Source organism: Balaenoptera acutorostrata, assembly GCF_949987535.1.
Source record: "Balaenoptera acutorostrata chromosome 3 unlocalized genomic scaffold, mBalAcu1.1 SUPER_3_unloc_1, whole genome shotgun sequence".
Classification (NCBI taxonomy): domain Eukaryota; kingdom Metazoa; phylum Chordata; class Mammalia; order Artiodactyla; family Balaenopteridae; genus Balaenoptera; species Balaenoptera acutorostrata.
Window position 1 is genome coordinate 788,257 of NW_026645489.1, and position 22,065 is coordinate 810,321.

Sequence of the window (22,065 nt, forward strand, 5' to 3'; positions counted from 1 at the left end):
TTTCACATGTGCGGTTCATCTTTTTAGGATGTGGAGGCTCAGCAGGTTAGTGAAGCGGAATCAGCAAGAGAACAATTACAGGATCTGCAAGACCAAATAGCTGGACAAAAAGCAGCTAAACAGGAACTAGAGGCCGAATTGGACCGACAGAAGCAGGTAAGGATTTTAGATTGATGATTACCTAGGAAGACTGTCCACTAGCGGTCATATGAGGAGACTTCTAGTAAAGCAGCGTACTGAAATTCTTAGAGGATGAGCTCAGAGGTCCCTCCTGCCTTATTACTAACCCACCCTCCTCGTTGTTTGTTTGTTTTAACAGGTGAAAAATAGCAACACAAAATGATTTTGAGACTTGCTTAATATCACACAGCTAATTAGAGAATAGAATAGAATCCAGGATTCCTGTCCCAGAGCCCAGAATTCTTTCTGCTGCTCTGTCTGTATTTTATTGTATCTCCTTGTCAGAGTATGTATGTTAGAACACTTGAAAACATCAGTTGATTTTTGTATTTTATCAGATTTTTACCTTCTAGAAACAGTAGTAACTTTTATTTAATAGAAATATAAATACAACATTAGTGCCATAATAGACTGCTTTTTCTGTTTTGAGAAAAAATGCTTATAACAGACTTTACTTACAAATCATGTTTAAAATTATATTTCATTATTCAATTAGCAGTTGCCTGCTCTCCAAGCCAAATTATTTTACTTTAATGTACTTATATGATAGTTTCAGTACTAACACAGTTAAACATGTTTACAGTCACATTTTCACAATAGGAATCTATATTTAATATTCGTAACATCTATAATTTACTGAGTAACAACGTTGTTATAGGTACTTAGCATACATTATCTTATTTCATCTTCACGATAAAATCACTATTCTCTTCATTTTACAAAAGGGAAAGAAAGCTTTGTATATTTCTCAGTGCATCACTTATAACGTTTCCAGCTTTGCATATTTCTATTCTTTAAAGATTTTTTTCATTAGGATTTATCATTTCTGAAACCGGTTCTATTTTCACGGAAGTGTTTGTTTTTATTATAACAGTGATCTCCTGAGTAGTAAGAGAAAAATTCACCGAGTAACAACCTGTAGGGTACATCATAGACTATCTTAGATAATTTGGTTGTAAGATTAGCTCTCCTTTCAGAAATTGCATTTTAATTTAAGGAGCTAGTATATATTAAAAGACAAGAATTTGATGTTCTTGATGTTTAGTGAGAGAACTTTCTTTTTATTATGGCTGATGGTTTTACACATCCACTTGCAGTGCCCTTTTCTAAAATGAGGGAGTGAAGTAGAGGAAAGTGGAGCTGAATGTAGCTCTAGGCTATTTATTTAGTAATCAGATGTTCTGGATGGGAAGTACTTAATCTTGGGATTAAATAGTCCTTTAAGTAATATAAGTAAATTTAAGCCTTACATTTTATGCTAGCCTAGAGCTTAAAAGAAACTGGGCAGGGGCTTCCCTGGTGGCGCAGTGGTTGAGAATCTGCCTGCCAGTGCAGGGAACACGGGTTCGAGCCCTGGTCTGGGAGGATCCCACATGCCGTGGAGCAACTAGGCCCGTGAGCCACAATTACTGAGCCTGCTCATCTGGAGCCTGTGCTCCGCAACAGGAGAGGCCGCGATAATAAGAGGCCCGCGCACCACGATGAAGAGTGGCCCCCGCTTGCCACAACTAGAGAAAGCCCTCGCACAGAAACGAAGACCCAACACAGCCATAAATAAATAAATTAAATAAACCCAAAGTTTAAAAAAAAAAAAAAGTAAGCTGAAATATTTAGTTTAAAAAAAAAGAAACTGGGCAAACCTTCTTGTAAATTATGATTCCCCTCCCTAACCTAATTACCTTCCCATTTTCTCTTTTCTCACTTATCTCAGTTTTTTTAGTCTGTGAAGTGAGCAGGTTGAACTAAATGTCTAAAGTAGTCTCTAGCAGTTTGATTCCCTATCACGTTACTTCTTCATACAGCTCCCCTTACTTTGCACCGTTAAGCATAATGCTTTTGAAGGTACTTAGTTAATGATTTACTCTTTCTTCCCTGGCATTGCTTTACTCTTTAATTCTGAGCTGACTCTTACTGATCCTGTCCATCGTACAAACTAGTTTGGTGCAGTTGTTAGTGAATTTGGAGGTATTTCTTTTTTTCCTCTCTCTGTGTTTTATCAGTGATGGAGCAAAACAGGTGCAAGATATTGCCTGATAAAAATAAGCCCGTGAAAAGCTGCCCAAAATCATCAGGGAAATGCAAATTGAAACCACAGTGAGATATCACTACATGCCCACTATAATAGCCACACTTACAGAGACTGACAGTACCAAATGTTGGAAAGGATGTGGAAGAACTGGAACTCTCTCATATTCCTGTAGGAATGCAAAATGGTACAGGTATTTTGAAAACCATTCAGAAAACAGTTTGGCAGGTTTTCTTCCTTTATGCTAGGCATACACTTATCATATGATCCAGCAGTTCTGTTCCTACATTTTTCTACCCAAGAAAAATGAAAACATATGACCAATAAAGACTTGTGCTTTGGGACTTCCCTGGTGGCACAATGGTTAAGAATCCACCTGCCAGTGCAGGGGACTCAGGTTCAAGCCCTGGTCCGGGAAGATCCCACATGCCGCAGAGCAGCTAAGCCCGTGTGCCACAACTACTGAGCCTGAGCTCTAGAGCCCGTGAGCCACAACTACTGAAGCCCACGCACCTAGAATCCGTGCTCTGCAACAAGAAAAGCCACTGCAATGAGAAGCCCACACACCGCAACGAAGAGTAGCCCCCGCTCGCCGCCACTAGAGTAAAGCCCGCATGCAGCAATGAAGACCCAATGCAGCCAAAAAATAAATAGATAAATAAATAAATTTATTTAAAAAAAAAAAAGACTTGTGCTTAGATAGTCATCATATACAAATTGATACATCATGCTGAAGTATTAACTTTTCATCAGATCCCTTGAAGTCTGTTCATTTACTCATTCGGTATATACGCAGCACATATTGATCAAGTGCCTACCTTGTGTCAGGCATTGTTTCAGGTACTGGAGATGACATAGGGAGCACTAACTTAGCTTTTGTTTATTTGTGCCTCACTTTATAGGAATTCCACTACATGGAAGAAGATCTGTATCGAACAAAGAACACATTGCAAAGCAGAATTAAAGATCGAGAAGATGAAATTCAAAAACTCAGGAATCAGGTATGAAGCAGCATTCACAACTTGGGCAAAGATACCATTGTAAAACTACATTTTTTTTAGAGATACAGTAAGACTTTCTTTTCCTGTATTTTCACCTGAATCCTATTGTTGGAGTAGTGAGGTAAGTTATTTTCAATGTGATATAGAATTTTCATCAAATGCCATTTGAGTCTGCATTTGCTGTATTCTAGGGCTTGCTTCTTATACCGGTATCTTGTAACCAGTCACCCAAGGAGATGTGAGTTACTCCAGAATTTCATACCATCTAACTTCAGTGGTAGTTTTGCTGATTGCCAGTTTTATAATTGTGTTTTCCTAAGAAAAACCCAACAATACATTTTCTTATTAATAGATCTTTCATTAGAGTCACTAAGACCTTTTTATAACTGAAAATGTGAAACATAGAAAATAACATGTGCCTACCACTCAGATTTGCCAGTCTTTATCATTAACTGACAAAATTGTGCATTCACTTACCTTGTCATTATACACTGTCCTTTCCTCTCTTATAGTCACATGATTCACTTAATAAATAATGAACTTATTGATCATTTAAATAATTTGCATAAAGATTGACTAGTTCATTTTTCAGTTAGGTGATGACTTTGTTTGAACATGAAAAGTCAAATAATTTAATCTTTTTAATTCTTAGACTTCTAAGTAGTCCATAATTTAAAATGTTTAAAAACTTTAAATTTTTATAAGAGTTGGGGACAGCTAACTGATTTTGACTGTTCCCTTCTCCTTCCCTTTCCTACATTTGTGAAATGATTACAAATGGTAAGATGACTTGCTAACAGAAAATTAAAGAAAAGAAAGGAGCATAAACCACCATCAGTTTAATGCTTAGGTAAACATTCCAATATTTTAAAAATATTTATTGAGTACGTACTATGTCTAAGATATTGTGGTATTTTTGTTAATCAAGAATTAACCATAGGAGGTTATCTCTTAAAGATTTTTCATCTAAGTAAGAAGGAAGTTGTACAATTTAAAAAGATATCAACCCCTTAATACACTGCAAACAAAACAAAACCCCACTCAATCAGTGAGTTAAGATATATACTGAATGAACAATAAAAAATGCTGTTTCTGCTTATCTTATTACCTTTGGGCCTCCTTGGAGAAAAATATCTTGGTTAAAAAATTACATTGCATAGGAGTTCCCTGGTGGTCCAGTTGTTAGGAGTCTGCCTTCCAGTGCAGGGGATGTGGGTTCGATCCCTGGCTGGGGAACTAGGATTCCACATGCTGCGGGGCAACTGGTCCCGTGTGCTGCAACTGGTGAGCCTGCATGCTCTAGAGTCTGCATACCACAAACTAGAGAGAAGCCTGTGCACCGCGACGAAGAGCCCGCTTGCCACAACGAAAGATCCCATGTGCCACAAAGACACAACACAGCCAAATAAATTAAAAAAAAAAAAAATTACATTGCAGTTTGACTATTTTTTCATTCTTTAAAAACTATTTTATGGGACTAGATAAAAATTTGTGGGAAAAAATGAACCTTGATCTTTATCCCCTAGTTAGACTTGTAAGATTAACAAAAATTGATTTGGAATGAAGCTAGGCGTAAGCTACAAAGCTCCCACAAGAAAGTATAGGGAAATCTTTTGCAATTTGGGAGAAGACAGATTTCTTAGGACACAAAAAGCACTAACCATAGACGGAAAAAGTGATAAAATTGGACTTCATCAAAATTAAAAATTTTTGCTCGTCAAAAGACTCCATTACAAAAATGAAAAGAGGTCAGCAACAGACTGGGAGGAGCTATTTACAATACATACAGCTGACAGAGGATTTGTAACCAGGATAAGAACTCTTACTAAAAATAAAGAGATGCACAACTAATTTTTTTTTTTAATGAACAAAAGACTTGGGTAGACAGTTCACAAAAGAAGATTATGAATAGCCAAATAAGCACATGAATAGGTGCTCAAAATCATTAGTCATCAGGGAAATGCAAATTAAAAACCTCAGGGAGATACAGCACTCCACACCCACTAGACTGGCAGAAAGTGCAAAGATTGGCAATACCACGTGTTGAAGATGTGGTGCATTTGGAACTGTCATACTCTGCTGGTGGAAGGGTACAATAGTACAGCCACTTTGGAAAACTGGCTGTTTCTGGTAAGATTAACAACATACATCTAACCTATAACCTCAGATATTTACTCAGTATAAGTGAAGCCATATGTCCACAAAAAGACTTGTACAGGAATATTTGTAGTGGCTTTGTTCATAAATAGCCCAAACTGGAAACAACTGAAATGTCTGTCAACAGGGACGTGGGGGCTTCCCTGGTGGCGCAGTGGTTAAGAATCCACCTGCCAGTGCAGGGGACACGGGTTCGAGCCCTGGTCCGGGAGGATCCCACATGCCGCAGAGCAGCTAAGCCCGTGTGCCACAACTACTGAGCCTGCATGCCACAACTACCGAAGCCCGCGTGCCTAGAGCCCGTGCTCCGCAATAAGAGAAGCCACCGCAATGAGAAGCCCACACACAATAAAGAGTAGCCCCTGCTCGCCACAACTAGAGAAAGCCCGTGCAGCAACAAAGACCCAATGCAGCCAAAAATTGATTAATTAATTTTTTTTAAAAAAGTACATGGATAAACACATTGCATACTACTCAGCGATAAAAAGAAACAAACTACTGATACAACAACATGGATAAATCTTTTTATTTTTTATTTTTTTAGTTTTTTAAAAAATAAATTTATTTTTGGCTGCATTGGGTCTTTGTTGCTGCATGTGGGCTTTTCTCTAGCTGCGGCGAGTGGGGGCTACTCTTCATTGCGGTGTGCAGGCTTCTCTTTGCGGTGGCTTCTCTTGTTGTGGAGCATGGGGTCTAGGCGCGCGGGCTTCAGTAGTTCTGGTGCGTTGGCTCAGTAGTTGTGACTCGCAGGCTCTAGAGCGCAGGCTCAGTAGTTGTGGTGCTCAGGCTTAGTTGCTCTGCGGCATGTGGGATCTTCCTGGGCTCGAACCCATGTCTCCTGCATTGGCAGGCGGATTCTTAACCACTGCGCCACCAGAGAAGCCCCGGATAAATCTTTTTAAAAGCCACATACAAAACTGATCATACTGTATGATTCCATTTATAGGATATTCAAGAAACGGCAAACTAAATTCTGGTTATAGAAAGCAGAGCAGTGTTGTCTGGGAGTGATGGAAATATTCTCTGTTTTGATCTGGGTGTTGGTTGCACAGTTAATAACGTTTGTCGAAACTAATTTTATACTTAAGATCTGGGTATTTCACTGAATGTAAATTTTACCTCAACTAAAAAATATTGAAGTGTGGAGTAAGTAAATTGGGGATCACAGTGCAATCTTAAAATTGAGCATTCCTTTTTAATAGTAAATAAATCTTAGTTTATACTCAGTATAATTCCATTTCGTAGTTACTTGTTGTAGACCTAGCCCTGCAATTAATTTGTGGGAGTGCTGTAAGCGGTTTAGAAGGAAGGAAGCTTGATGGATGGTAACTAGACTTATTGTGTTGATCATTTCACAGTGTCTACAAATTTCAAATCATTAAGTTGTACACCTGAAACTAAAAGTCAGCTATACCTCAGTGTAGTTTGTAGTTTGCCCTAGGTTGTAGCTAAGAAGTGGCAGAGCTGGGGTTTTCAACTTAGATCAGTCTCTCAGCCTCTTTTCCAGACTGTGTTGATGCAGACAGTGATTCTTGCCCTCACAGAGCTGACTGGCAGTTTCACTGAGGAGGCAAAATTGTTACCATAGTGAAGATAAATGCCAAGATAGTCAGCGGGAGTCTAAAAGAAGGCTGAGATCAGCTCGGGCTGGAGTAGTTGGAAAGGGCTTCAAGGAAGAGGCTTTGAAGGGAGGCAGAGCCTGGAGAAGAGAAGGAGACTGGGTTTGCCCAAAAGGGAAAATTTGAACAGCAGAGCAGAGGCCAAATGGGAGCAGAGGAAGATGATACAGATGAGAGCAAATAGAAGATGGAATGAAGTTATTAAGGAGCAACTGTCAGCCAGACCCTACTAGGAAAATTCTCCTTTCATATCCCAAAGTACCATGTGCAGAAGGCACTGTTATCCTCACAGATGAGCAAACAGATTCGGGGAAGTGTAGCAACTTGTCCAAGGTCAGGTAGCTAGGAAATTGCAGCGCAGAGATTGTGGTTTTTGCACTGCACCACAACTGTTGACTTATGGAGGGTTTTGAATCCAGGTTGAGAAACTTGAACTGTGTCCCATGTACCAGTGCTTTCAAATGTTTTTGACTGTGATGACATAGCAAGAAACAAAATTTAAATCACGTCTCTATACTCACACACACTTACACGTATAAAACCAAAACAGAAGTTTCACAGAAGAATGCTCTCACACTATATGCTGTGCCCTCTATGTACTATTCTGTTCTGTTTTTTTAAATGGCAACTGTGACCCACCAAAATTGATTTCATGGACTAATAGAGTTTGAAAATCGCTTCTGTAGATGGTGAAAGAATCGTAGAGTTTTGAGAAATCACTTAATGCCACGGTTTACCTGTGGGAATGTAGTAACATGGTTTCTGTGTTGTATGCCTTTCGTTTTATGTAGTAATCTTATGAATACTTTGCCTTTCAGCTTACGAATAAAACTTTAAGCAATAGCAGTCAGTCTGAGTTAGAAAATCGACTCCATCAGCTGACAGAGACTCTCATCCAGAAGCAGACCATGCTGGAGAGTCTCAGCACAGAGAAGAACTCTCTGGTCTTCCAGCTGGAGCGCCTTGAGCAGCAAATGAACTCCGCAGCTGGAAGCAGTAGTAATGGGTCTTCTATTAACATGTCTGGAGTTGACAGTGGCGAAGGTAAAAAAAAAAAAGGAATCTCAAAAGAATATTTCATTGCCTTAATTTTCAATGTTGCTAATTCAAACATGATTTGAAAAGTTACAGAAAGACCATTTTTGTTTAAACAGAAGCTTTATCTAACAAAGCACCCACTTTTCTCAAGGCCTGGGCTATGCACTGTTTGATATGATCATTAATGAACTGGACAATGGGCTGATTACTATCTCTCACTGATTTCAAACCTGGAGAAGGCAGCCCAGGACACTTAACAGGGTGGTGAGGACAAATAATTCAGTTGAGAGGGGCTTTCAGGAATCTTAAAGTAAGACTTGCTTTAATAACCATAATTATGAATATTAAAGTTAATACATAGTCACATGAGTATATTCATGCTCTATAATTTTAATGGAGAAATGTATAGATTCTCAAAATACATGATCAAGAAGAATGTTGAAGATTTTAGCATAAGTTTCAACAGATCAGGTTTTTAGTCTTAGAACTTCATAACTACTTTGACTACAAAGTAGTCATTCAACAAATCTTAGTTCTTTGGCTTTAAATTTTTAGAACTTTTTTTCAAATAACATGTTATTTTATATATATTTTTTAATAAGACAGGCTCACTATAAAAAGAAATGCCAAAAAAAGGAAATTAAAATCAGCTGATAATCTATTGCCCTCAGATAACATTTTGGAACATCTTTGTCCAGACTTTTTTCCTACATATGTTTGCAGTACTTGTTTTATTGATTTTAAATTTTTTTCATATAAATATATTTTAATAATATATTTCATACAATAATGTGTATATTGCTTTATAGAAATTTATCACATGAAAATACTGTAATTTGTTTAATCAGTTCCTTGTTGTTGGAGATTGATAAATGATCAGAAATGGAATTGTTGGGTCAATAAGTACACACATTTAAAGGCTTTTGATTCTTGTTCCCGAAATCAGCAAATAATTATTAAGTGCCCACTCAGTATCAGGTGCTGTTGCAGAGATACAGTGGTCAACAAAAGAGGCCAGACTCTCTGCCCCACAGATCTCACATTCTGGTGTCGTGGGGGAATACAGAGGAGGAGACAGGCAGTAAACAAGCGGTATGAGCTGGAGATATGTGCTACAGAGGGAAATGGAGCAGAGAAAGACGTGCAGGGTGCCACATGTGGGGAGGGGACAGTAATTTAAACAGGGTAGTCAAGGAAGAGCTCGTTGAAAAGGTGGCATTTTATTAACGTCCCAAAGGAAGTCAGGTAGTAGACTATGAAGAGATCTACAGAAAAAGTGTTCCAAGCAGAGAGAAGTGCAAAGGCCCTGAGGCAGGAGTATAGCTGGCATATTGCAGGAGACCAGTGCAGCTGGAGTAGACTGAATGAGGGGCCAGAACTTGGAGGAGGCTGTTTAGGTCTGTATAAGGACTTTTACTCTGAATGAAGTCGGAAGCCATAGAAGGGTCTTGAGAGGGGTGACTGAGCTGACCTGTATATTTTAACAAGATGTCTCTGGCTGCTGTGTCAAGAGTAGACTGCAGAGAGCTAAGCACTGAGGCAGGGAGACCAGGGAGGGGCATGGTATTAACCCATGTAAGATATGCTGGTGACTCAGACCAGAGTGGGGATGGAGGGGGTGGGTTCAGGATTTATTTTAAAGGAAAGCAGATGGAATTTGCGGGCAGATCAGATGTGGAGTTTGAGAGAAAGGAGTTAAAGGTTTTGGAAAAGTGGAGTTGTGTATTGAGATGGGGAAAACTGCAGGAAGAGAAGGTGGGAAGCAAGGGCAGGCAATCAGGATAACAGTGTGCGGCGTGCCAGGTTGAGATGTCTACGAGACATCCAGATGGAAATGAAAGGGTGATCAGCCGAGCCTGGAGTTGGAGGCGGACTGGGCTGGAGATGCGAATTCGGGAGTTACCACCTTTGTAGAAAGGGTGTGCGGCCTCACTCCTGCTGGCCCAGGAAGAAAGTGCCCATTAATGCTGCCTCTCACCAATACTTGGTAAACTCTGATTTTTGCTAATTTCATGGGAAAATAATTTTCGTAATTTTTAAATTTTGATTTTTGCGGGTATGGAAGTTTACATATTTAAACTGTCTTTTTTTAATGTTTTCACCTTTGGTTATTGCTTAAAAGTTGACCTTGAGAATTTCTTCCATATGTAACATAAGGTATATTCAACTATAATTTTGTTAGAAAGTTGACTTTGGTGTTTGTACGTTAATTACTTATTTTCTTGTTTAAACAGGCACACGTCTGCGAAATGTTCCTGTTCTTTTTAATGACACAGAAACTAATCTGGCAGGAATGTATGGAAAAGTCCGCAAAGCTGCTAGTTCAATTGACCAGTTTAGGTAAGCAGTGCCAGCACCAATGAGTGATGGACCATATTTTTGTAACATTCTCCAGTGATTTCAGTCATATTAAGTCCTGTCCAGCAGAGCTGATATTGATTGATTGATTGACTGCGCCATGTGACTTGCGGGATTAGTTTCCTCACTAGGGATTGAACCGGGCCCCCTGCAGTAGAAGCGCGGAGTCCTAACCACTGGGCCACCAGGGAATTCCCAAGCTGTTTTTTTTTAAAAATACTTATTTATTGGGCTTCCCTGGTGACGCAGTGGTTGAGAATCTGCCTGCCAATGCAAGGGACACGGGTTCGAGCCCTGGTCTGGGAAGATCCCACATGCCGCGGAGCAACTGGGCCCGTGAGCCACAACTACTGAGCCTGCGTGTCTGGAGCCTGTGCTCTGCAACAAGAGAGGCCGCGACAGTGAGAGGCCCGCGCACCGTGATGAAGAGTGGCCCCCGCTCGCCGCAACTAGAGAAAGCCCTCGCACAGAAACGAAGACCCAACACAGCCAAAAATAAATAAATTTAAAAAAACAAACAAACAAAAAAAAAACGTATTTATTTATTTGGCTGCACCAGGTCTTAGTTGTGGCACGTGGGATCTTCATTGCAGCATATGGGATGTTTAGTTGCGGCACGTGGGATCTTTTTTAGTTGTGGCATGCAGGATCTAGTTCCCTGACCAGGGATTAAACCCGGGCCCCCTGTGTTGGGAGCACGGAGTCTTAACCACTGGACCGCCAGGGAAGTCCCCCGAGCTGATATTTCAGTGTCATGAAATTGCTTTAAGAGGTCTGCCAGTGCCTGTATTTTGTTGAAGGTGTTTAACTCTGATCATTTCTCTTCTTTCTATAATAAACTCTGTTTGAAAACTCATTAAATTTCATTGAGAAAGCCTCTATCATGTAAATGCATCCATTTGAATGTTTTATCTGCTTACTTCATCATTTGATTAGAATAAAAGATGCCACTATATATAAATGAATAGTACTTATTTTCATATATATTTTATATATATGTTATATATATTTATAAATAAAACTTTTTATACCTGTAGTCATCCACCTTATAAAGAAAATGTTTTACCAGTATATGTATATAGCCTTGATAAAGTTCATATCTAAATAACCTACTAAACTCTCTTGCCTTTTAGTTTTTATAATTAAACATAGTTTAAATGAATTGTTGCCTAACAGAGCAATCTTTTCTTACCTTTCTGTGTCAGAATAGAGCTATGGTATTAAAAATGAGGATGATTTACTAATTTGGATTCCTGAAGCCATGAGCCTTGGATGCCATAGTCACTATCTCCACATTATTGAGCACATCTATTTCAACTATTAATTTATTCAACATACATATTAATTTTTAGAGAGCATATATGCAAGGCAAGGCATTGTGCTAGGGGTAAGGAAAGAAGCAGAAGGGCATAGAAGAAAGGTGTATCTGTACATGTATCCGTCTTAGGGAAAAAATGTTGCAGAAAGGCACAGTAATAGGTCTGGACATCGTAATGCTCCCCACTCTCACTTAAAGTGTTTACTTGAGTTTCTGTAGTTGGGAGCCTTTTAGAAGTATGTGTCCATGCTAAAGCTCCCAGATTAGCTATTTACAGGTTCATTCCAACTAGACTCTTTTTTCCTATTCATGTGTTCACACTTGCCTTTGGTTCCTAAAAGAAAAATGATTGCTAGAGGGACCAAGTTTGCCTTCTACAGTTGTAGCTGAAGAATTAAGAGGAATAGCTTGTGCTAAAAGCTTAACAGTCAATCCCCAAATAATGATAAAAGTATTTGTTCACTGCTATGATATTTTATATGGTTATTTCAAGTAATCATTTAACAATCTACTATAAAACAGAAATAATCTGTCTTTTGTGGTAGCCACATAAATAGTTTAAATGAGTGAAGTCTTAAAAAACATGATGAGATATTACCACAGGAACATGTTTTGAGTGTAACTCTCTCCTCTCTCTCCACCCCTACCACTTGCACAGTATCCGTCTGGGAATTTTTCTCCGAAGATACCCCATAGCACGAGTTTTTGTAATTATATATATGGTAAGTAAACTTGTTTGCAAAAACAGTGCTGCATTTGATTTTTAACTAGTTTTTTTCAGCTGCTGATCTTTTTGACTAAACTTTTAGCAATCAATTTTGAAAGAGAATAGAACTCATTTTTGGTAATTAAGATTTTTTTTCTTAAAGTATGCAAGTAATGTTGATCATTCATTATGTCCAAAAAATAAATTGCTTGAAGGCTTTTCCGACTAACTGTAGTGCAGTTTAATGATTACCTTTATTTCTAAGCGCCTCCAGTGATACAATACAAAACAATTGATTTCATTTTTATCTTGAAGTAAAGTTTAATTATTTCCGTGTGTTTTGCTTTATTTCCTAAAGGGATCTCAAAGTTGATGTATTTTCTTTTTTAGATTTCTTAACTGTAATAAAATGGTTACCATAGTTTGGGATGCCGTGTCTTATCTTCTGTGAGCCTAAAAAGCCCACTGACTGTTCTGAGTGGGGATGTCTAAAAGTAGTTGAACTGAATTAAGACGGGCAGTTTTCTTGAGAAGAAAAAAAAAGCATACTTAGAAATTTCCTTGTGAGCCACTAGAGGGAAGAGTTACTCCTTTAAACAAAAAGGTTTTAAGATGAGGGGGATGGGGAGAGCGAAAGAAAAAATACTGAATGGCATCAGAAAGGATTCAGAACATGCCCACATCTGGGTGGGGAGACTGTGCGGAGCACAGGCACCCTCTGTCAGCATGAGATGCGATGTTGCGCGTCTTGTGTGCGAGGCACTTCGTGATGGAACCTCATTGTGTCAGCACCACCACGCGGGAGTCAGTGGAAACGTATCACTGCAGGTCCTTGCTCTGGACCCTAAATCGATCTCTGAAACCTGATACATTATTCCTGTCAAGAATGTCTTCCCATCTCCTCTTCACCAAATCATGGCTAAACCCTCTTTCAAAACACCAACCACAACTCTGTTCTAACAAGCCTTTCCAGCCAACTTCATGTATACCTAGCAGTTTTAATCAGGCCATCTACTCTGCATTGTAATCCCCTGATGGGTTAGTTATGTGTACGTGTGCATGTTTTGAATGTGTTCAAGACTTTGCTCCTCTCAACTGAGAATGCTGTAGGTATTGTAGCTCTTTATTACCTTCCATTGCACTTTTTAGCTCATTTGACTATACAGTTGTTTCTTCCTTGTTTATCCAGTAAACAATGTACTGTGCGCCTGCACAGTTGCAGACACACTAGCCACAGGAATACAGAGACAAACGAGACGTAGCTCCTGCCCTCAGTGCACTGCACAGTGGGCCTTTAGGGAGGATTGATTTATTGGCTAATCCATAAATTGTTTTTTCTTTCTTCAGGCTTTGCTTCACCTCTGGGTCATGATTGTTCTGTTGACTTACACACCAGAAATGCACCATGACCAACCACATGGCAAATGAACTGAGCCTGGTTGTTTTGGTGATTGGTCGTCTCTCTCCAGTTTTGGGGTCTGCAGAAGGGTCACTTGGCTGAAATTCCTGAGAAGGGTACACAAGATTATTTTATCACTACAAGCTTTTAACTTTTTAAGTTATTATACAAGTACTCTGCTACCGAAATCTTCCTCTGATTTCCTTCAAATGGTAAGAGTTTCTAAAAACAAAAATAATCTAACGAGCTCAGCTCTTGCTTTTTCTGAGGTCAGGGGCTCAGTGTATATATGCATACACACGGAGATGCTGGGGGTGTCTGCCTCTGTACAGACCATCCTGTATTTTAGGTGACACTCATTATGGGTTATAATCAGGGAAACTAATTGTATTTAGTGATATAAATAAAATGTTTTCTTTTTGATAATTCAGTCTGCTTTGTATTTTCATATATTTAACTTTGCAAATGTAGATTTATTTTTTACATTGTTAAACGCTTGATTGGTATAAATCTTTCTGTAAATACGTAAGTAAAATTTACTGTGCATTTTTCTTTTAAAAATAATAATTTTTCACTCCCATTTAAACAAGACCTTTCCAGATGGGCATTCACGAGCAGAGCCAGAAATCAGAGCTGATGCCACTTGTAATTGCATTAGTGGTGTGTGCGCTTCTTTTCCTCCCCCTCCCCACCCCACGTGCTGTCTTCCTTTGATTCTTATTCGTTCATCCATTGTCTTCCTTCACCTCTTTTCCTTTTCTCTAGCCTATACCTTGGGTGGGCTCAGGACACCCATAGCCCCTCTGGTAGCATTTAGGAATCAAATTTGGTTTAACACCCTTTGTGTTTTTAAAATACTCCAAGGCAGAGACGATACAGAGTTATTCTTTGAAAAGGGACATTTTCTTTGCCTTAAGTCCAGTATAATGTCTGTTTTGGCTTTCCTTGTCTTCTACACGTCTGAATTCTCATTTTGTCTGTGCTGGGCACTGGCAGTCTCTCTTCATATATAATTAGCATATGTAGATCGTGGGCTGGGCCAAGGGTATAGTCCTTCCTGTCAGGAATGCCTTTGCAGTAGCCTGCTGGTGCCTAACAGTAAACCTGACCAGTTTCTATTCTTAATGATATTTATACTATGACTTTAATTGTCCTATAAATTCTTAAAAAGTTTTGGTATCCTAGATGTATATGTTTCTTATTTTCCATCAGAGAATGAAGTTTTAAAGGTCATCTTAGGTGTGTTTGGGCTTTTTTCCAATTTAACATGAATGAAAAGGGTGGAGAGTTCTATACCATCTAAAAGTGGATATGAGATTTTGGAGGGTAGGGTAGAGACATGTTATTAAATCTACATGTCATAGTTTTTTTTTTTTTTAATTAATTAATTATTTTTGGCTGCGTTGGGTCTGTTGCTGCACGCAGGCTTTCTCTAGTTACGGCAAGCGGGGGCTACTCGTTGTTGCAGTGCACGGGCTTTAGGCGTGCGGGCTTCAGTAGTTGTGGCCTGCGGGCTCTAGAGCACAGGCTCAGTAGTTGTGGCACACGGGCTTAGTTGCTCCGCAGCATGTGGGATCTTCCCGGACCAGGGCTCGAGCCCGTGTCCCCTGCACTGGCAGGCGGATTCTTAACCACTGCACCACCAGGGAAGTCCCTATATGTCATAGTTCTTATTCAGGTGTGATAGCCTATTAGAGTCTGAGTGTGAAGTCAAGTCTTATCTCAAACAGAGTGAAGAGTTTAGACTTGTTAATATCTTTTAAAGGTTTTTTTTTTGCTTCTAATTTGGAACCATTTCTGGAAAATGATTAAAACCAGGTGACATACTTAAAATGGAAAATGGCACCTGCTTCATCATCGTGTATTGCCAGACCTCCCGTCTCTGCATGTCCTCCTGGTTTTTGTTGGGATGGCTCTAAATCTTTTGTTCAGATGGCTCTAAATCTTTTGTTCAGTTTTTATACATTCTTGGCTTTGGAAATAGTTTGACAAAGTGTTTCTGAGATTATTTTTCTGAAGTTACTTAAATCTTTAATTGACTTTCAGTTTCTGTATTCTTGACCACTAACACACTAGGGGATTTTTAAAAGTCTCCCATTCACTTATCCTCAGATAACACGAAACCTTCTTGACTTACTTAAAAGGATTGTGTGAGAGCTGAATTTTTTTCTTCTCAATGTACTGCTTTGTATTTATAGCTGTCAGTTGGAAAATAAGATTATTTTATTATCTTAAGATTTCCCTTTCTCTAGACTTTGTGCTTTCTAAAACCTACCATTTCTATTGCTGCAGAACAGAGACTTCAAAGGAAAAGCATGGGTTGTTAAAACGTGGAACTAGGTCTACCCTGGTTAGTTTTTTCGATAAGGGAATAATGTCTGGGGCTGGACATTCTAGCCTTCATTTAGGAAGACTTATATACAACTCACCCTGGAGGGGAAAAAAACCCAACCTACTCAAATATGCCTCACTGGGCTCCAGCTCCCTACTTGAGGAGGTCAGCTGTATTGGAAAAGGCCAGTATGGGCATCTTGGTCTAGGTGGAAGTAGAAGGACAGAACTGACAAAGCCAAAGGGACTAATAGCCTAAAGCTCTTCAGGCTGTGATTGGTCAGAAGAAAGAAATGACAGAAAAATGTCTTAGTGGTTATTCTGAACATGTTGAGGCTAGTATTCTTAGGAACTCTTTCCTGAGTGAGAAGGCTGTGGATTGAATGTTTCTGAACTTCTGCAGTTCTAACATGTGGTCTGCTCTTCAGACACAGATTCCAACACAAACACCTCCAAGTAAAGGAAACTTGTTTTTTGTACGAACAGTTGAGCCGTCAGGTGTGTTACACACAGAAACCTCATTTACAGAAGATGTCTCGAAGAAAAAAAGTGGTGGTAAAATAATTTTATGCCATCACAGGACTATAAGATAGTTCAAATTACATACCCTTGTGCTGGCCCCTTCTAGGAACTGGGAATAGAGTGGCGAACAAAAGTCCCTGCCCTCTTGGAGCTTACCTTTGAGTAGGGAAGGCAGAGTACAAACATATGCAAAATGTGTCACTAAGAGTTAAATGCTGTGAATAGAGAATGGACTTGAGGATATGGGGAGGGAGAGGGGTGAGATGTGACAGGGTGAGAGAGTGTCATGGACATATATACACTACCAAATGTAAAATAGATAGCTAGTGGGAAGCAGCCGCATAGCACAGGGAGATCAGCTCGGTGCTTTGTGACCACCTAGAGGGGTGGGATAGGGAGGGTGGGAGGGAGGGAGATGCAAGAGGGAAGAGATATGGGAACATATGTATATGTATAACTGATTCACTTTGTTATAAAGCAGAAACTAACACACCATTGTAAAGCAATTATACTTCAATAAAGATGTTTAAAAAAACAAAAACAAAAACGAGGCAAAGGTGTAGAGAGTCATGGGGGAGGAGAGAGGGAAGTTCTCCCTGCAGAGGTGACACTGGTGCAGAACCTGAATAAGGTGACAGGCCATGCAAAGTGGAGTGGCAGTGGGTTAAAGTGCAAAGCCCCTGAAAGGTGCTAAATTTGCTGAGGTGAGGACAGGCTGAACCCAAGGAGGTGATTTTCCTATGTAGTTGCAAGGAATAAATACCAGGTCAATGAATTGGTACTTTCCCCCATAACTTCTTGGTCTCCGCATTCATAGTTAATGCCTCATCTTTGTTCAAGTCAAGGACAAAGAGAAAAATGAAATCCAAGAGCAGAGCCCTTCATATCTGAAGGCAAATGTCTCTCATCCTTTGATCAACCAGCCTAAGCACAGCTCACTGTCCGGCACCACCGCTCTTGTGCTATCAGAGCTCGTAAACTCAAAATGACATTTCTGATCCCATGAGGACAAAGATACTACCTTTTTTATCCACTATTATATCCTTAACGCCTAGAACACTGCCTGACACATAATCGGCCTTCAGTTGTTGTTCATTGAACTTCATTGACTGAATCAGGCAAAACACTAAATTCACGCATGACTCCTCGAGAGCTCCTCGGACCTTCACTCAGCATCTGTCCCGTCCACGCAGCACCTCTGGTTTCCAAAACCAGAGCAAAGAACTGTAACAGGCCAGGCACATTGCTAGTAGCGAGGACTTAGATTGGGCAGCTTGGCAGGGTTTTCCCAAAGAGGGAAAAGCCATAGTAATTTAAAATGTAAAAGCAAAAGGTGACCTGAGGATTTCGCTGGTCCTAGATGTTCATAGTGAAGACCTTTAATCATCAGGGAAAGTTCCGTCTTGCTTAATGACTCTCTCAAAAGACAGGCAAGGCTGCCTTACAGTGGAGAAGCCTTCTGAAAGCAATAAGATATTTACATTCACTTTTTGAAAGTTCTGCAAAGCAACATGTAGGTACAATCAGGTTCTTTTCTAATGTCGAATTAAGTTTCCTCTCTACTCCACTGGACCTCTCCTCTTTAGCCGATTAGCTTCTTGTGGTGCTAGTTAAACTGAGTTTACACAAAGTATATGATAAGGTTTATGCGTGTAAACTTATCAACTACTAACAATTTGCTTTAACTCACAAATGTGGCTTAAGTCAGCTGAACTCAAGAATTAATTAAAACAAATGTAACTGGGGCTAGAACATGCATTCTCAACGTGGGCTGATACCACCTTCAAGGGGGTGAAAATTGATTTTTAGATGGGGAAAAATATCTTACTGTTTTTATATATAAAGCCCAAATATACATGCAGTACATAACACTATATCTGTGACATTAAGATTTTATTGGGGTAGGGAGTAATAATGAAAAAAAAAAGGTTGAGAAATACTGGGCTAGAAAGATAAAGCAACCTAGATCCTGCCCTTGTGGAGCCTACATTCTTTTTTTTTTCTTTTTTTTTAATTTTATTTTTTTATACAGCAGGTTCTTATTAGTTATCCATTTTATACATATTAGTGTATACATGTCAATCCTAATTTCCCAATTCATCACACCAGCACCACTACCACCCTCCCCGCTGCTTTCCCCCCTTGGTGTCCATACATTTGTTCTCTACATCTGTGTCTCCATTTCTGCCTTGCAAACTGGTTCATCTGTACCATTTTTCTAGATTCCACATATATGCGTCAATATACAATATTTGTTTTTCTCTTTCTGACTTACTTCACTCTGTATGACAGTCTCTAGGTCCATCACATCTCTACAAATGACCCAATTTCATTCCTTTTTATGGCTGACTAATATTCCATTGTATATATGTACCACATAATCTTTATCCATTCGTTTGTCGATGGGTATTTAGGTTACTTCCATGACCTGGCTATTGTAAATAGTGCTGCAGTGAACAGTGGGGTGCATGTGTCTTTTTGAATTATGGCTTTCTCTGGGTATATGCCCAGTAGTGGGATTGCTGGGTTATATGGTAATTCTATTTTTAGTTTTTCACGGAGTCTCCATACTGTTTTCCATGGTGGCTGTATCAATATACATTCCCACCAAAAGTGCAAGAGGGTTCCCTGTTCTCCACACCCTCTCCAGCATTTGTTGTTTGTAGATTTTCTGATAATGTGCATTCTGACCCATGTAAGCTGATACCTCATTGTAGTTTTGATTTGCATTTCTCTAATAATTAGTGATGTTGAGCAGCTTTTCATGTGCCTCTTGCCCATCTGGATGTCTTCTTTGGAGAAATGTCTATTTAGGTCTTCTGCCCATTTTTTGATTGGGTTGTTTGTTTTTTTAATATTGAGCTGCATGAGCTGTTTTTATATTTTGGAGATTAATCCTTTGTCCGTTGACTCGTTTGCAAATATTTTCTCCCATTCCGAGGGTTGTCTTTTCGTCTTGTTTATAGTTTCCTTTGCTGTGCAAAAGCTTTTAAGTTTCATTAGGTCCTATTTGTTTATTTTTGTTTTTATTTCCATTACTCTAGGAGGTGGGTCAAAAAAGATCTTGCTGTGATTTATGTCAAAGAGTGTTCTTCCTATGTCTTCCTCTAAGAGTTTTTTTTTTTCTTTTATAAATTTATTTTTTATTTTTATTTTTGGCTGTGTTGGGTTTTTGTTGTGTGCAGGCTAACTCTGGTTGCAGTGAGCGGGGGCTACTCTTTGTTGCAGTGTGCGGGCTTCTCACTGCAGCGGCTTCTCTTGTTGCGGAGCATGGGCTCTAGGTGCGTGCGTTTCAGTAGTTGTGGCACGCGAGCTCTAGAGCGCAGGCTCAGTAGTTGTGGTGCACGGGCTTAGTTGCTCCACGGCATGTGGGATCTTCCTGGGCCAGGGCTCGAACCCATGTCCCCTGCATTGGCAGGCGGATTCTTAACCACTGCGCCACCAGGGAAGCCCCTCCTCTAAGAGTTTTATAGTGTCCGGTCTTACATTTCAGTCTTTAATCCATTTTGAGTTTATTTTTGCGTATGGTGTTAGGGAGTGTTCTAATTTCATTCTTTTATGTGTAGCTGTCCAGTTTTCCCGGCACCACTTATTGAAGAGACTGTCTTTTCTCCATTGTATATCCTTGCCTCCTTTGTCATAGATTAGTTGACCACAGGTGCGTGGGTTTATCTCTGTGGAGCCTACATTCTAAGGAAACTGGTTTTTAAAGTCATGCATGATCTGCCCTCACTGCCTCATGAGCTTCAAGCCACCCCCACATCTACTACCCTCCAGCCTCTTGTACTGTCCTAGTCTATTGCTGTTCCAACTCTTCACTGCCTATTCTTATGGGAAGATTTTACTTCCTGTCCCGCTGATGTCAGCCTTGGCCATATGACCTGACTTGCTTTGGCTGATGAAATGTGAGTGGAAGGGACATGAGCCATTCCCAAGCAGAAGTTTTAAGCATCATCTTATGGTTTTGCCCCCTAACTTGTTCCTCCACCATGAGCACAACATGTTGTAGACAGGGGCTGCTCCTGGAACGAAGAGGACGTAGAGCAGAGCCAAAACATGGCGCATGTCAACAGTGGACATGTAGCTTGAACAAAAAGTAAAACTTGGGTTTTGTGAGCCCCTGAGATTTGGGAGTTTGGTTGTTACTGCATCACGACCCAGCGATAGATGACTAATGGACCCACCAATGCCCCCTGCTTTTGCTCCACCTCCAGACCTCCCCTCTGCTTAAAGACACTTCCCTTCTTGGTTCTGGCCCCTCCTGCTGTCAGCTTAGATGCTTCTTTCTCTATTAAGTCAGAATTCCTCCCTTCCCCTCCCCACCAAAATAATACCAGGCTAGGTGTCTCTAGTAGGCAGAATAATGTCCACCCCCCCAAATGTGTCCATGTCCTAATCCCTGAAACATATAAATATGTTATGTCAGAACATTGCAGATGTGATTAAGGATTGTAACAAAAGGAGATTATCCTAAATTAACCAGCTGTGCCCGATGTAATCATAAGGGTCCTTAAAAGATGGAAGAAGAAAGCAGCAGAGTCAGAGATGTCATGACAGCAGAAGTCAGAATGATTGAATTGCTGGCTTTGAAGATGGAGGAGGGGCCATGAGCCAAGGAATGCAGGCAGCCTCTAGAAGCTGGAAAAGGCCAGGAAGCAGATTCTCCCCTAGAGCCTCCACAGAGGAATACAGCCCTGCCAAAACTTTGATTTGAACCCAGTGAGACCCACTTCAGACTTCTGACCTCCACGACTGTAAGAGAATAAATTTGTGTTGTTTTTAGGCACTTAGTTTGTGGTAATTTGTTACAGCAGCAATAGACTCTGATACGGTGGCCTTCCCTGGTTATGAAGCCCAATCATACAGTAGTTCCCTAAACATAATACTGACGCTGAATTGAATTGCCTCTTCACTTTCCATCACGCCAGCATTCTGGAATGAACAAACAACTTTCTAAACCAGGACTAATGAGGAACAGTGATGGGTGACAAAGTAGTATAAACCTAAGGCTGGATGCTACAACTTTCTGGCTTGCTTAAGCCAGCTGTGGTGCTGGACAAGTCACTAAAATGTCTCTGACCCTCGATTTCCTAATCTTTAAGAATGGAGAAGCTGGAAAGAAGCACAAAGGATTTCCCCAGGTAAAACGAGCATTTTCTAAGTTGAAAGTGTATCCGAGTGTTAGTTTTTTATCGGGTGCTATGTTTATTTTAAAGCTGGATGGGAGTGAGAAAGTAGAAAACGGCCCTACTGACAAACAGTCAGCCATGTTCCCAGCTGAACATGAACAATACTCAGAACAAGACATTGAAAAGGCCACTCTTGTGAGCCCCCAAATTACTAAACACCCCCCACTCTGACAAGCATTCCTCCTTTCTGAGCAATTGCTGCTGTTTCACCAATAACAACT

The 22,065-nt window shown here is 40.0% G+C and overlaps 1 protein-coding gene across 2 annotated transcripts in view; it reads left to right on the plus strand.

Annotated features, from left to right (window-relative positions):
* GOLGA5 (golgin A5) overlaps positions 1-21,405 on the plus strand; it is a 37,141-nt gene extending 15,736 nt beyond the window's left edge. The window contains exons 8-14 of one of the 2 annotated variants that reach the window (XR_451195.2): positions 28-156; positions 3,109-3,207; positions 7,802-8,027; positions 10,256-10,361; positions 12,356-12,419; positions 13,751-14,014; positions 21,161-21,405. Coding sequence is in view for 1 of the 2 variants with exons in the window: in XM_007184260.2 (XP_007184322.1) it covers positions 28-156; positions 3,109-3,207; positions 7,802-8,027; positions 10,256-10,361; positions 12,356-12,419; positions 13,751-13,831 (705 nt within the window). In the remaining variant the exon portion in view is untranslated. Of the gene's footprint in view, positions 1-27; positions 157-3,108; positions 3,208-7,801; positions 8,028-10,255; positions 10,362-12,355; positions 12,420-13,750; positions 14,229-21,160 lie in introns of those variants that run through there. The other variant, XM_007184260.2, reaches the window with a different exon arrangement.
* The last annotated feature ends 660 nt before the right edge of the window (positions 21,406-22,065 follow it).